The sequence below is a fragment of the Fukomys damarensis genome, unplaced genomic scaffold (genome assembly GCF_012274545.1).
Source record: "Fukomys damarensis isolate Sample0158 unplaced genomic scaffold, DMR_v1.0_HiC HiC_scaffold_21, whole genome shotgun sequence".
Lineage (NCBI taxonomy): Eukaryota > Metazoa > Chordata > Mammalia > Rodentia > Bathyergidae > Fukomys > Fukomys damarensis.
The window spans coordinates 37,890,608-37,904,227 of record NW_022900933.1 but is presented as its reverse complement, the minus strand read 5'-3'; the positions used below and the strand labels follow the sequence as shown (position 1 = coordinate 37,904,227).

The 13,620-nt window shown below is 51.7% G+C and overlaps 2 protein-coding genes across 4 annotated transcripts in view; one reads left to right on the top strand and one right to left on the bottom strand.

The window, feature by feature from the left end:
- Degs2 (delta 4-desaturase, sphingolipid 2) overlaps positions 1-13,620 on the top strand; it is a 52,234-nt gene that overhangs the window by 16,574 nt on the left and 22,040 nt on the right. Inside the window, exon 1 of one of the 3 annotated variants that reach the window (XM_033766803.1) lies at positions 3,127-3,259. The exons of 1 other annotated variant lie outside the window; for it this stretch is intronic. In XM_033766803.1, the coding sequence (XP_033622694.1) occupies positions 3,164-3,259 (96 nt within the window). In that variant the 5' untranslated portion in view covers positions 3,127-3,163. Of the gene's footprint in view, positions 1-3,126; positions 3,260-3,956; positions 4,011-13,620 lie in introns of those variants that run through there. One more of the 3 variants, XM_033766806.1, reaches the window with a different exon arrangement.
- LOC104851861 (eukaryotic translation initiation factor 3 subunit L-like) lies at positions 8,813-12,484 on the bottom strand. The gene is given in 5 exon segments (XM_033766909.1): positions 8,813-9,072; positions 9,074-9,393; positions 9,396-9,505; positions 12,030-12,193; positions 12,287-12,484. Coding segments are annotated over 5 exon segments (1,002 nt in total). The 3' UTR covers positions 8,813-8,862.

The window sequence follows — 13,620 nt, the reverse complement described above, 5'->3', positions numbered from 1 at the left end:
AATCCAACGTCTCTCCTCTGCCGGCTCTCACAGCCTAACTACTGGTATTGCCCAAAAGAAACTGAAGACAAGCTTCATCTACACTGTGACATTTTCCGCCAGCCATTTTAAGAAGTAAAAAAGAATTAAAATATATGTCAGTATTTCTTTCTGCAGTGGGGATTAAACCAAGGGCCTTGAACTGGGCTATATTCCTCAGCCTTTTTATTTATTTATATATATATATTTTTTTTTTTTCTTTACACAGGGCCTCACACATACCACAGAAGATCTCTACCACTGAGCTACACCCTCAGCCCAGCTTTATTTTCATTTTAATTATAAGTTGCCTCTGATTCTTTTTTTCTTTATTTGGTGTTTTGTTTGTTTTTGTTTTTTGTCTTGCTGTGTAGTTCAGGCTGGCCTTGAGCTCCCTATGTAGCCCAGGCTGGCAGCAATCCTGCCTCAGTCTCATGAGTGCTTGGATTACAGGTCTGCTCCACCACATCCAACTTCAAGGTTTTTTTTTTTTTTTTTTGTACTAGGGATCGAACTTGGAACCTCTCAATTGGGAGGCAGACAGCGGCACCACTAAGCCAAATCCCTGGTCCTCAAGTTCTTTTTTAAAAGGAGACAGGAAACACATAGATATATTATTTTAGTAAAAGTGGCTTGAAAGGAAACATCCTGAGCTCTTACTGAGCCTTGGGAGCTGGCAGAGACGTGGCCAGCCTGGGTACCTTGACCATAGTCATGGCAGTGCTCATCAGGCTGGGGTGGATCGGGAGCTTGCCAGGGTGGCACGACCCCTCCAACAGGCCAGTAGTACCAGGGCTCACAGGGAGCCTGGAGATTCCCCTTGGGAAGCCCCTACCCCCAGGACTGGGATCAAAGGGCTGGAAAGGAGAGCAGGTCATTGGTGAAAGGACTGGCAGGAGGCTAAAGCTGAGCCCAAAGTACCAGCAGACCTTTTCCTTAAATATGTTATGATGTCAGGTGTGATCAATGCACACCCGTAATTCCAGCTATTGGGAAGGCTGAGGCAGGATGATCACAAGTTCAAGATAAGTCTGGGCACTTGTTTTTGTTGTTGCTTTTTGGTACCAGGGATCGAATTAGGGACCTTGTGCTTGTGAGGCAGGCGCTGGAAGCACTGAGCTAAATCCCTGGCTCTAGTCTTGGCAATTTAGTGAGCAAGATCCTGCCTCAAAATAAAAAGGGCTGGGCATGTAGCTCAGTGTGAGGCTCGAGGCCTGCCTCCCCAATGATCTGGGATCTCAGATATCCTTGCAGTATTTATTTTCAGTCCCATGGGCCAGGGATTTAGCTCAGTGGCACCATGCCTGCCTCACAAGTGCAAGGTCATGAGTTTGATTCCTGGTACCAAAAAGAAAAAAAAATTATTTTCAGTCCCACACAATGGAGAAGACCTCAGTGCCAACCAGGGAGAAATGGGGGAGGGTGGATAGACAGGATGCGGCTACTCGGGTCAGGCGTGCAGCGGCTAGGGTGCTGACAATGTTTGGAAAGAGGAGAGGCAGGCATGGCGTCATGTCTGTAATTTCAGCATTCAGGAGACTGAAGCAGAAGGATTGCCCTGAGTCTGAGGCTAGCCTGGTCTATATAGTGAGATCCTGTCTTGAAACACCAAAGTGGGTGGGGGATGAGAGGGGGGAAGATATTGATATACAACCATGTGAATGTACTAAACCACTGAATTGCAGTTCTTTTGCAAAGCTGGGGCTCAAATCCAGAGCCTTGGTAGACAGAGCTACACCACAAGCCCAGAACTGTAAACTTTAGGAAGGCAAATGTCACGCTGTGAGAAATATGCTTAGTGTGATGTAGCTCAGTGTTGGAGCGCTTGCCCAGCAAGTGTGTGTTAGAAACTTCACCCTAGAAAGTGCACCTCAGCCATCCAGTGGCCACTGTATCATGGAGTAGCTGTGTCTACTGAGCTCCTGCTGATGCCTGGCACCATGCCAAGGGCTTGAGTATCCGGAAGTTCCTCTCGTCAGCAGAGGCCCAGGGAGATGATGCAGTTACAGATGACAAAGACCGGGAGGGTCTCCATCAGCAAAGCTGTGGGTTCAATCTGCAGCACAAACTGTGTATGTGTGACTATATTTTTTTAAAAAGAGTGAAAATTAAAGAGGAGAGGCCCAGGGATGATGCAGTTACAGATGACAAAGACCGGGAGGGTCTCCATCAGCAAAGCTGTGGGTTCAATCTGCAGCACAAACTGTGTATGTGTGACTATATTTTTTTAAAAAGAGTGAAAATTAAAGAGGAGAGAAAGAAAATAGAGGATCAGGGAAGAGCAGACGGCTTGAGGTCACTCAGGATGCGCAGCTGAGTCTGTCTGAGTTCAGATTTGAGATCCTGAACCCCCCAAGCCCTGCTCAGCCCCTGAGGTGACCCTGAGATCAGGTAGCCTAGTGCAGGCAGAGGGACCAGGCTCAGAGCTGGTCATCTACTGCCGCATGCTGCTGACCTTAGCTTCAACAAGCCTGGTGAGGCTGAACAGCCCTCTGCACACGTCTGACCTAGGAAGCTGGTTTAGGGGAGTCTGTGCCCACAAAGCCCCAGCACAGTGCCAGCAATGAGCAGAAGCTCCCCTAAGTAAGACTGCATTGTTCTGTGAACCCAGGGGCGAGCTGTTCTCTAAGGGCTTCCACCGGTGTGTTAGGCAGAGGGCTCATTATTGCTTGGGGTCTGGAAAGTGGCCGGCCGATCTTGTGATAGGCTGGGCTGAATGGACTGGAGGGAGGGACCCAGGTGCTGGGTCTGGGTGGCTGCAGCATAGACACAGGGCAAGAGGTCCAGGGACCGCAGTAAGGTGAGATTGGGCTGCCATTTGAAGTCGGGGCTGAGGGGAAGGTGGTAGCTGTCCTGGGCCTGTACTCCCGTCCCCTTCTGTTCTACCCTGCCCAGGGGTCCTGACACTCCCTTCCAGGGGTCTGCTCCCCTCTCTTCCTGGCAGGGCCCACGCCAGGCTGCCAGGGAGGAGGGTGTCCTCAGGCCTCAGGCCCTGTCCCCAGCCAATCCAGTCAGTCATCCAGCGTCTAGGACCTTCCACGGACTCCCCAGGCAGACGGGCCCCCTGCTCTGCTCTCAGGGCCCGCCCAGGCCTGCACTGGGATCGCCCTGTAAAGTGCCTGTCTTAGGGCTTGGGACCCAGAGGATGGTCCTGACGTCAGTTCCAGTTGCAAGCCGTCATCCCTCTGCTTGGTTCCTAGCACACAGTTCAGTGCCTCCTGAGGACCACACCTTCTGCTGGGTAAGGGTAATTCAGAGATGAAAAGCAACCAGATGTGGACAAGCCGACAGCAGCCCAGGGCTTGCGGAAGGGGGAGGAGGAGGCTCTGAGAAGACGCAGAGGGTCTGGAGCAAGCGAGGTGGGGAAAGCGCTCTAAGAGGAAGGCATCGCTAGGGTAAAAGTCAGTGCAGGAGGGGGCACTTTGCAGAATACGGTGGCTGCAGGGAAAAAGGCCGACGGGGAGGCAATGGGCTCGGAGAGTGGCAAGGATTCGGTCTTCATGTTCAAAACTCTTTCTCGGGCACCGGAAACGAAGGCAAAAGCGGCAGCCGAGGTGGGAGCCGGGATCCCGGTTCCAAAGACTAGGGGCTGTGAGCTGGGCGTCTCCCCTGACCAAGTTGTCACCTCATGCCCCGCCCACCCCAACTGGTAAAAGCCTCGCTTCCTTCACTGATTGGTCAGTGCTTTGCACGTGATACAGGCTGGCCAATCCCGGCGCTTCAGCCTCGGTATTTCCGGAGCCCCGCCCTCCGGTGGCCGCGCAGCGCGCAGTCTGGCCAGCAGGGGGCGGTGGAGGCAAAAAAATGTTCCCACCGCGGCCACCGCCACTCCCGCGCGTCCGCCGGCCTCGATAGTATTGGGAACGTCCCAGGACGCTGCGCCCAGTGTCCGCTGGGCGGTGGCCACTGCTGGTGTCCCGGGGCTGTGACTGTCCCATCCCGCTCTTCCCAGCCTCACCTCCGGGCTCGGAGGTCTGGGGTCCCGCGGGAAGGTGGGAGTCACCCATGCCCCTCGCCCTCCTTCCCCGGCGGGTGGGGTCGTCACCTCGGCGTCCCTGCGCTTAGCCGCCTCCTCCGGGAGCTGTCGCGGTCGCTGACGCCCCGGCCCAGGCCACGCGCCCGCGGGCCAAGAGGACGCGCCCCTCTCGGGAGGCGCGGGGGCGTGTGCGCGTGCCTCTGCGCGTGGGTCCCTTCGTGCTCAGTTCCCAAGCCCTGAAAATGTGCGCAGTTTAACCTCAAACTGGGGAAAGCACCAAGGTGATCGCTGAGCAGGATTTGGAAAAGGCTCTCCCAGAAAGTTGCCGGAGCTGGAGGACCCAACTAAACCTCAGGGTTCACCTGGATGGTGGCTTCTTTGCCCCTCCGGAATGGGGCTCCAAATAACACGAAGAACCACCTTCCTCACCCCGCCCCCAGATTTTAAGTGTTTTTGAGCTTTTTTTTTTTTTTCTTGACATCAGCTATTGCTTTATTTTAAAATTTTTTGATTAATTTATTTTCCTCTTCTCTAAAATTTATTTTATCTATTTCTTGTCTTCTGTTTCCATTTATTGTTTTTTTTAACCTTGCTAAGTTCATGTTCATTCATCTCTATTAGTGCAAGTACAAAAAGCTATGAATTTCCTTCTGAATACTGCTTTAACTGTTCACCTTAGGTTCTAATGTGCATAATTTGAGTTTTCCTAGATATTCTGAAATTTGAACTTGATTTCCTCTGTGACATTAGAGTAATTAGTTTAAAATTTTGCAGGTAGTTAGGTCTTTCTGTGTTCTCGCTGTGTTATGAATTTCTGGTTTTATCTGCATTATGATTGAAGAATGTTGTCTATTCTGAATCTACTTTTTGAAATTCTCATTTAAAAATTTTAAGAAATATTTTTATTTTTTGTTTATTATTAGTAGTATTTTTGGTACCTGGTATCAAACTCAGTACCTTGCACTTGTGAGGCAGGTGTGGCACCACTGAGCTAAATCCCTGGCCCTGTTTTGTTTATTTTTGAAACAGGATCTTACTTTGTAGCCCAGGCTGGCTGGAACTATTTTCAATCTTCTTGCCTCAGCCTCCCTGAAGTTGGGATTACAGGCTTGGGACACCACGCTCGGCTGTGGCATAGTTTAACATATGGTCCATCCCTAATAATATTCAGTTGTTCATCACAAAGATGTTATTTATTTTTAGGTTAGAGAGTTTGATATAAATTAATTAAACTCAGCCTTTGAGAGGTGAAGTAAAATTTCCTACTGCTCATTTGTTTTCTTTCTCTTTGAGTTTCTTTTGCTGTAATCAACTGTGCTACATGGCACATAAATTTTTCTCTTTTTTTTTTTTTTTTTTTTTTTTTTTTTTATGGTTTTTTGACAAGGTCTCACTATGTAGTTGAGACTGACCAGGAACTCACTATGTAGCACAGGCTGGTCTTGAATTTACAGCGATCCTCCTGCCTCAGCCTTCCCAGTGCTGGGATTAAAGGCGTGAGCCACCACGCCCGGCTTGCTATTTATTACTTAATAGAAGAGTTACGACTTCATCATGCCTTGATTCAATTTTATTTTTGTAAAGTATTCATCTTGTCCTTACATGTCGTTGTAAGGACTCGTGTTGTTTACCTATTTCCCATTCCTCCTCCCTTTACCTCTTTCCTTCCCAGTCTTCCTGCTTGGGAGTCTCTTGCACCTCCAGCTTCCAGTTGCTTGGGAACCATCTGGCCCCTGTTTCCCTTTAGAGCTTCGTTCACTGGTCTGCAGTGTGGACGCAAAGCGTCTGCTTTAGTGCTGGGGAGGTCGTCTTCCTATTTTCATAGGTCTTAGAATATTTGTTTAAACTGGGTACATGTATTTCTTCTGATACTTTGGAAATTTTTCATTTTGGTCATCGTGGTTACCTTTGTAATTTTATATTTACTCTTCACCCTTTATTTCTCTAGAGTCTCCACTGACACCCAACTATGAGTCATCATAGCACCTTTGTGTTCGTGTCATGCCTCTCTTCCCTCCCTTCCCTCCAGCACCCTTACACAATTTTAAAAATTTAATTTAATTTATTTATTTTTGAGACAGGGTTTTGCTATGCAATTGAGCCTGGCTTTGAACTCACTATGTAGCCCAGGCTGGTCTTGAACTCACAGTAATCCTGCACCTCAGCCTCCCGAGTGCTGGTATTATAGGCTTGTGCCAGGATGACCAGCTCACAATTGAATTTTATTTTTTTATTTTTGGTACCAGGGATCAAACTTGGGCCCTTGTTGCTTGCGAGGCAGTCGGCGGAACCACTGAGCCAAACCCCAGCCACAATTAAATTTTAAATGAAAGCATCAGGATATAATACATTAATTTCACATCACACATCATGTACAGATAACTATGTCCTTGGGCCTAACACATACTCTGCTTTAAGATGATCCCATGGCAGCCGTGACAGCTGTGAGGACGAAAGGCAATGTCTGTTCTGTGCAGCGGTCCCTACAGAGGTCTAGCAGTGGTACTCCGTGAGGTGGAATTCAGACACAGTGATTTTCTTCCCTCTGGACCCCATGTTCCTGCCTGGGCTGCGCACCTGCCCTCGGGGTCCTACCCTTCCTCAGGACTCAGGGGCGGTGCCCGGTATCTTTGCCAGAGAGCCTGGCTGTGTCTCAGTGGGAACCCCCTGTGTGGGTGGCTGGAGCTGTGTCACCCAGGGTGTCAGGCACCCTGGCCACTGTGTCCCCACTGATGATGTTAGGTCTGTCCTTCCAGTTCCTCTTTCTCCAGCCTCTTGAGTCTGGTCATGGTGACTGTCTTAGTTGCTTTCCTCATGGCTGAGGGCATGGTACTTACCCACAATAAAGGAGGTCAGGTTTATTTTGGCTCACAGGGTGTACAGGCTTCAGTCCACAGTCAGCTGGCTCCAGGGCAGGGGAGCTTGGCAGCAGAGAAGCAGAGAGAGGGATCGAGGGAGCAGGGAAGGAGATAGAGCCCTCTGGGTCATGCCTCCAGTGACCACCTCCTCCTCCCAACATCACATTTTAGCTATAAACTCATTGGTGGAGTAATCTACTGATGAATAGCACGCCCCTGTGTCCCAGTCACCTCCCAAAAGCCCCACCTAGGAGCACATGAGGCTTAAGGGAACATCTAGATATAAAGCATAACGTACTGCCCCTGGCCTCCGAATGACTCATGCACATCTCTATGCAAACTGCATCTTAGTCCATCTCTAAGAGTTGCCCAAGTCCTAGCAATTCCAGCATTGCTGAGAAGCCCAAGTCCAAAGTCTTCTCTGAGATGTAAGGCAAACACTTAGCTGTGTGAACCCCCATACAAATGAAAAGAAAGTTAAATGCTGTACAGCCGACATACAAAGGCACGGGTAAACATTCCCACTCAAAAAGGGAGAAACAACCAGGATACATCATGTAAAGGTATAAGATCCCAATGATAAATCTAACTGTATTGTTCATTTAAAATGTATCAATAAACTTAATAGAAAAAAAAAGGCGGGGGGAGAAACAGAAGGACAAAAGGAATGGAATCAAAGCAAGACTGAAATCCAGCAGGACAAACATTAAGTCCTGTAGTTCCATGCCCAGCACTGGGCGCAGGCTGTGGCAAGAAGTGAATCTACACTGTTTGGGCAGCCCGGTCTTACAGCAGTGCAGGTGGTTGTACCCCTCATGGCCTCTCTCTTGGCTGGCTCTGTTCACTCCTTGTGGTTTAAACATTCCACATTCCTTTTTGTTTTTTCCTTTGGACTGGGAATTGAACTCAGGACCCTCAAGACCTTGGGCTTATGAGGCAGGCAGTGGCAATACCGAGCTAAATCTCCTGCCCCCACATTCCTGACTTCTGCAGCATCCTGGGTCTCCAGGCACTGCCCTCACAGCTCCCCATGCTGCCTTCTCAGGCACACTGGTTGTCCTCCCAAGCTGACTTCTGCATCCTCGGTGCAAGCCTGCCTGAGCCCACTCCTGGTACCAAAGCTTTTTTTACATACTTCCTCATTGCTGAGCCATGCCACCTGACACCCCCAACTTCTAAGGAAGAGAGGTTTATTTTGGTTCAGTGTGTGGAGGTTTCGGTCCAGAGTTGACTGGCTCCAGGGCAGGGCATCATGGCAGAGGGGCAGCAGCTCATGGAACAGTGGCAAAAGCAGAGAGAGGGACTGAGGAGAGCGAGAAATAGATACTTCCAGGCCACGCCCCCAGTGACCGACTTCCACAAACCAGGATGTCTCATTTGGCTGTGAGCTCATCGGTGGCCCTAACCCACTGATAAGCATCAGGTCTTCTTGATCCAATTCCTCCCTAAAGCTCCACCTCTGAGTACTTGAGGCTCCAGGAAGCTGTCTAGGTGATACCAGCCATAACAGTGACACTCAAAAGTAAGTCATGGTTGATGACATTTCTAAGGCTTTCTGGAAATCCCTCCCACCTTTGTCCCAGAAGGACACATTGTTCCCTCCTGCCAACAGCCCTGGGATTATTACACCCAGCCTCATGATCCTCCTTCAGCCAGGTCCCCCCGTGAGGCCCGCACCCTGTGCACCCTCGCTGCTGCCTCTCTTCCCCTCCATGCTGTCCTCCAGCTTTGTTCTTCTGGACCCCACCTGTTCCCTGTGGCCTTGGCCTGACCTGAACATCACCTCTTTGGGAGCCCATCCTATGATTCAATCACCATGGTAACTGGCCACAGTACCCTGCTGGCAGCTCAGGCTCTCCCTCCTGGTTCCTGGCTCTGCCTCTTCTCTGCCTGTGGGGCTGAGGTAGCACAAGCACAGGGCTTTCCGGAAAGAGCTCTGGAGCTTCACAGTGACAACACTTCCCACCTATAAGGTCAAAAGAGGTCCCAGACTGATCACTGTGAATGTCCTCAGGGTCTCTGTCCCATCTTCTTCAGGGTTCGGTTAAGCTCTTCAAACTTGTGGATCTGACGGATGAAGAAATCCCTGTAGCGCTTGGAGACTTTGGGGTCTGCAATGTGGATCATGTCCTTATCAATGTAGAAGTCAACCTCCGAGGCAGACTGGAACTCGCCATCCAGGGCAGAGATACCACTGGTCCACACCAGGTTCTTCATCTTTGTGCTTGAAGACAAGGAGCTGGATGCGGAACTCCTGCTCGGTGAGGTCCAGGAAGCCAGCCAGCTTGGCCACGGGCATGGTGGTGTAGAGCTTGAGGAAGCTGCGGATGGTGGAGAGCTGGGCCTGCTGCTGCTCCTCATCAGAGAACACCTTAAACTGCTGCAGGAAGGGCTTTTTGTGGTAGTTGGGGTGCACATTGTCGTAGTTGGGCACCACAGGCAACAGGAACTTGAGGCAGGAATAGCTGAAGAGCTCCTTGTAGACCTGCGGGTCACCTTTCTGCATGCACAGCATCTTGTCACCATACTTCTCCCGCAGCTCTCATCGATCCTCCTAGGGTACATGGTGAGGGAGATGGCCAGCAGTGCATGCATCTGCTCATTCAGGGCTGCACTGCCCTGCAGTCTCCATGGTTGTGGAATGCAGACATGGCTGGGTGTGATGGTGCACACCTATAATTCCAGCACTTGGGAGGCTGAGGCAGGAGGATTGCCTTGAGTTTGAAGCCAGCTTGCACTACAGAGCAAGCAGCCTATGGACCACCTGCAGGCCACTTAGCAGCCTGGGAGCTGAGTGCCTGTGAACCTGTAGCGCCTTGAAACTCACCTCGCACAGCTCGTATGGAGACCTTTATAGGCAGAGGTGAGACAGGCCCGGTTTTTTGTACTTCATTTTATAATTTTAAAATTTTATTAGTACACGTTTGCAGTTCATGCAGTTTGCAGCCGTCCGGGGAGTGATTACACGTACACACACAGCTTGTTTCTGCTGTCACTCTCCTTTCTCTTCTGCCCCTATGACTCAGGGAAGCGGAGTCATGTAGGATGTGTGATCTTTGGGTCTGGCCTTTTCCTCTTCATCTGTTTATGGGTGACTGTATCAGTGACACTCGCACCCCTCCCTTTCCCAGCCAGGCACGTAGCCGGTGGGTGGGGAAATTAACATCTGGGCTGCCAGAAGTTAGCCTGCAAGGGTTTTATTTTTATTTATTTAGGAACTGGGATCAAATGCGGATCCCTGCACTTGTGAGGCAGGCAGAGGCACCACTAAGCCAAATCCCCCGCCCTTGGCAAGGGTTTTAATGCCAGGGTTTTGATGCAACTTGCATCAACAGACACGGAGCGTTGGAAACACGGTCAGACATTGCCCTGGAGCTGAGTGTCACTGACGCCTTCTGGTTGGGTTATAAATGCCGCTGGCAATGTCCTGAAGTCACCTTGGGCTGCGGGCTCCTGCCTCACACCTGCCATGACCCTGTGCTCCCTGCTGCACGCCAGTAGCTGCCCACTCCCGGTGCCCAGGATGAGAGACTGGAAAGAGGCCCCTGGCTTGGTCTTCCAGCAAGACAATATCGCCTGTCCCCTCCAAGCCCCCATAGAAGTTTCCGGGCCACATTGTTACCCAAAGACCGTGAGGCACAGGTCCCTCGTGTACCGTGGGCTGTGGTAGCCCCCGGAGGGAAGGGCTGTTCTGCTGTCTCCAGCACCACTGCACAGATGGCAAGGGGGATGGGGTGGGCGTGCTACTGTGTGCTTGGAGCTGGGTCCAAGGAGGACCGTGCCAACCCCAGGGAGCATGTCCCAGCTGGGGCAGCCCAGGGGCAGCCTGAGCAAAGGCTTGGCCATGCAGGAGACGGGGCCAAGGGGGCAGTCGATGCCTCCCTGTGACTGAATGGAGGTGTGGCAGCTGCAGGGGCTTTTGAGGCCTGGCCTGAATGGGCCACATAAGCTGGGTGCCTGAATCAGCCCAAGGGGATCCCAGGTATGCTAGTCGTGCACTTGGTTCTTATCTCCTAGAGCAAGCCATTTCTGCGTGCCACCTTGTAGGAGCTCAACCCCGGTCTCCTGGCAGGGCCTCAGCCTCCCCTGGCTCCCATAATGACACTTTGCTAGTTCTCTTCCTTCCTCTCTCTCTCTCCCTGAGCCACGGTCTCGCCATGCTCGCCAGGCTGTCCTTTCACGGGAAACCCTCTGGTCCCGGCCGGAGTTACAGGTGTGGGCTCCACACCCGGCCCCTCGTGCCCTGCCCAGGCCTGCCCAGGAGGACGCGGCCCTTGTGCCCTTTGCCGGGTCCCCCGTCTCAGGACAGGAGCTTTCTGGTGCTTTTCCCTCGAGGCCCTGTTGGGCACTTCGGTCCGAGATCAGGCCAGGGTCGAGAACCCTTGGGGGCACTGAGCAGGGCTGTCCCCGTGGGCCCAGGGCCTAGGGAGCACCGCATGCGCAGTGACGTGAAAGCGTGAATTTGCGGTGTGAGGTCAGAGCATGACGTCAGAGCGTGAATCGGAGTGTGAGGTCGGGGCGTGACATCAGAGCATGACCCTGGAGCGTGACCAGGGTAGGGGCCTGTTGTCCCCCTGTTTCCGGGGTGCAGGACACTGCGGCTGGCAGAAAAGTGGTTAAAATAACTTCAAAAGCCATTTTCTCCACCCCATAAGTCACAAGCAGAGGTGCTGGCCTCTGATTTCTTTCATTTTTTTTGACAATCAATCAGTAAGACCTTTATTAACAGGTGCTTGTAGTTTGTTGACTTTTTTTGAAAAAATCAAGTTGTGAGCTTTTTTTTTTTGGTACTGGGGATCGAACTCGGAACCTTGCACTTGCGAAGCAGGTGGTGGAACCACTGAGCTAAATACCTGGCCCAGTTGTGAACTTTTACTACAAATTAAAAATGAAGTTCTTAAAGATCTCAATTTGAGCCGAGTGTGGTGGAGCATGCCTACAATCCCAGCACTCGGGAGGTTGAGGCAGGAGGATCACTGTGAGTTCGAGACCAACCTGGGCTACATAGTTCCAGTTCAGTCTCAACTACATAGTGTGACTCTGTCTTAAAAACAAACAAAACAAAACAAAACCCTCAACTTGACCAGATATGAAACAATGTAAAAACCTTTGAAAGTGTATTGAGTGAAACCAGGCTTTAAAAAGACAAACAAGCAAAGAAACTCGTTTGTCGTTACCAAAAACAGAGGTCTCCTCGGGCCGCTGCGGTCTCCGCCCTCTTGCACGCCCGGGCTCTGGGGCTGCCGAGGCTGCCGCTGGCCATGCTGTCATCGCCCAACTCTCCGTCCTCTCCGCTGCCCGCCTCTCCGGGCTCTTTGGATTCCACCTGTCCTGCGCCTGGCTGGCAGCGTCACCACCCTCGCTGCACCGCAAGGTCTCCACAAGCAGGGAGGTGCGGCCTGGGCTGGGCCCTGGTTCTCCTCCCCAGACTCACCCCTCCGTCTCTCTGCGGGTAACTGCGAGGGGGTGACCGCGTGAGGGTGACTGACTCGTGCAGGAGCCCTAGGCCGCGGACAGCGTCTGCGAGGGTCACTGTCAGCTGCGTGCCCGGTGCCGGTGCCTGGGACCTTTGCGGCCTCTGCACCCTTTCCCTGTCCACAGCGTCGGCCTCGGCCTCTCCATCTCCTGCCATGCGGAGGATCCTGCTGGGGTTGTTCACGGCAGTCTGCGTCTCCCTGCGTGTCGTTCCGGTTGGCGAAGCCTTACCCGTTTCTTGCGTTGAACCATTTTGCTGTCCCCACAACCTTCCCCCACGCCCCCGTGATGCTGTTGTTGTCCCTGCCGGCAGGCGGCAGAGGGGAGGCTGCCCGTGGTGCCGCGCCAGGCCTCGCTGCTCCGGGTTGCGGGATGGTGACCAGGTTGGCGGTGGCGGTGGTGGCTGTGGCGGTGGCGGTGCTCAGGGCTCTCTGGGGTCCGCTCTCTGCTCCCCGCTCCAGATCAAACTCTTGCCTCCTGTTTCTGGCCTTCGGGGGGCCTTCTAGTCCCAGGCCATCGTGGTGGGAGGGACGGTGGGGCCTCCTGGTGCCCACACCTCCGTCCCCAGGGTCGTCCCCACTTTTCTGGGCCAGGAGAGCCTGGGGCAGGGCGGGGCCACGAGCAGGGCTGGGCTTGGTGAGGGCCCAGGAGGTGAGGCTGGCAGACCCATCACAGCTGGGAGAGGCCCACCGATTTAGACAGTTAATTAGAAGCTGGTATGTGCTGTGCTTGTCCACCCAGCACTCTGGAGGCTGAGGCAGGTGTGTCACAAGTGCCATTCCAGCCTGGGAACCCTAATGATAGAGTGTCTCAATATAAAAAAGAAAAGGGCTGAGTATGTAGCTCAGTAGGAAGCCCTGGGTCAATCCCTAGCACCGACGTAATCTTTTTTTTTTTTTTTTTATTGCGGTTATTGGTACAATGTAGGTATACAATACAATTACATTCATCATTGGGATTCTGTACCTTTACATAATAGGTCTTGATTCTCATTTTTTCCCTTGTCCCTGCCCTCCCTTCACCCCTTCTTCCCCTCCCCATTTACAAACACTTTATTTCCATTTTTTCAGTTTCTCATATTTTTTTCCTCTCCCTTATTACCTTTCCCCCACCCGCCCCACTTTCCTTACACCTTTAACCCTTTATTTCCTATTTCACATTATTAATTATCTCATTAGGATCCTGTGTACTATTATAGTTTTTCACACCAAAGAAACTATTCGGTATTTCAGTTAAAGAAATCTCTGTATGAACACTAAAAATAGGGAATCCTAAAATAAAACTAAAAAGGAA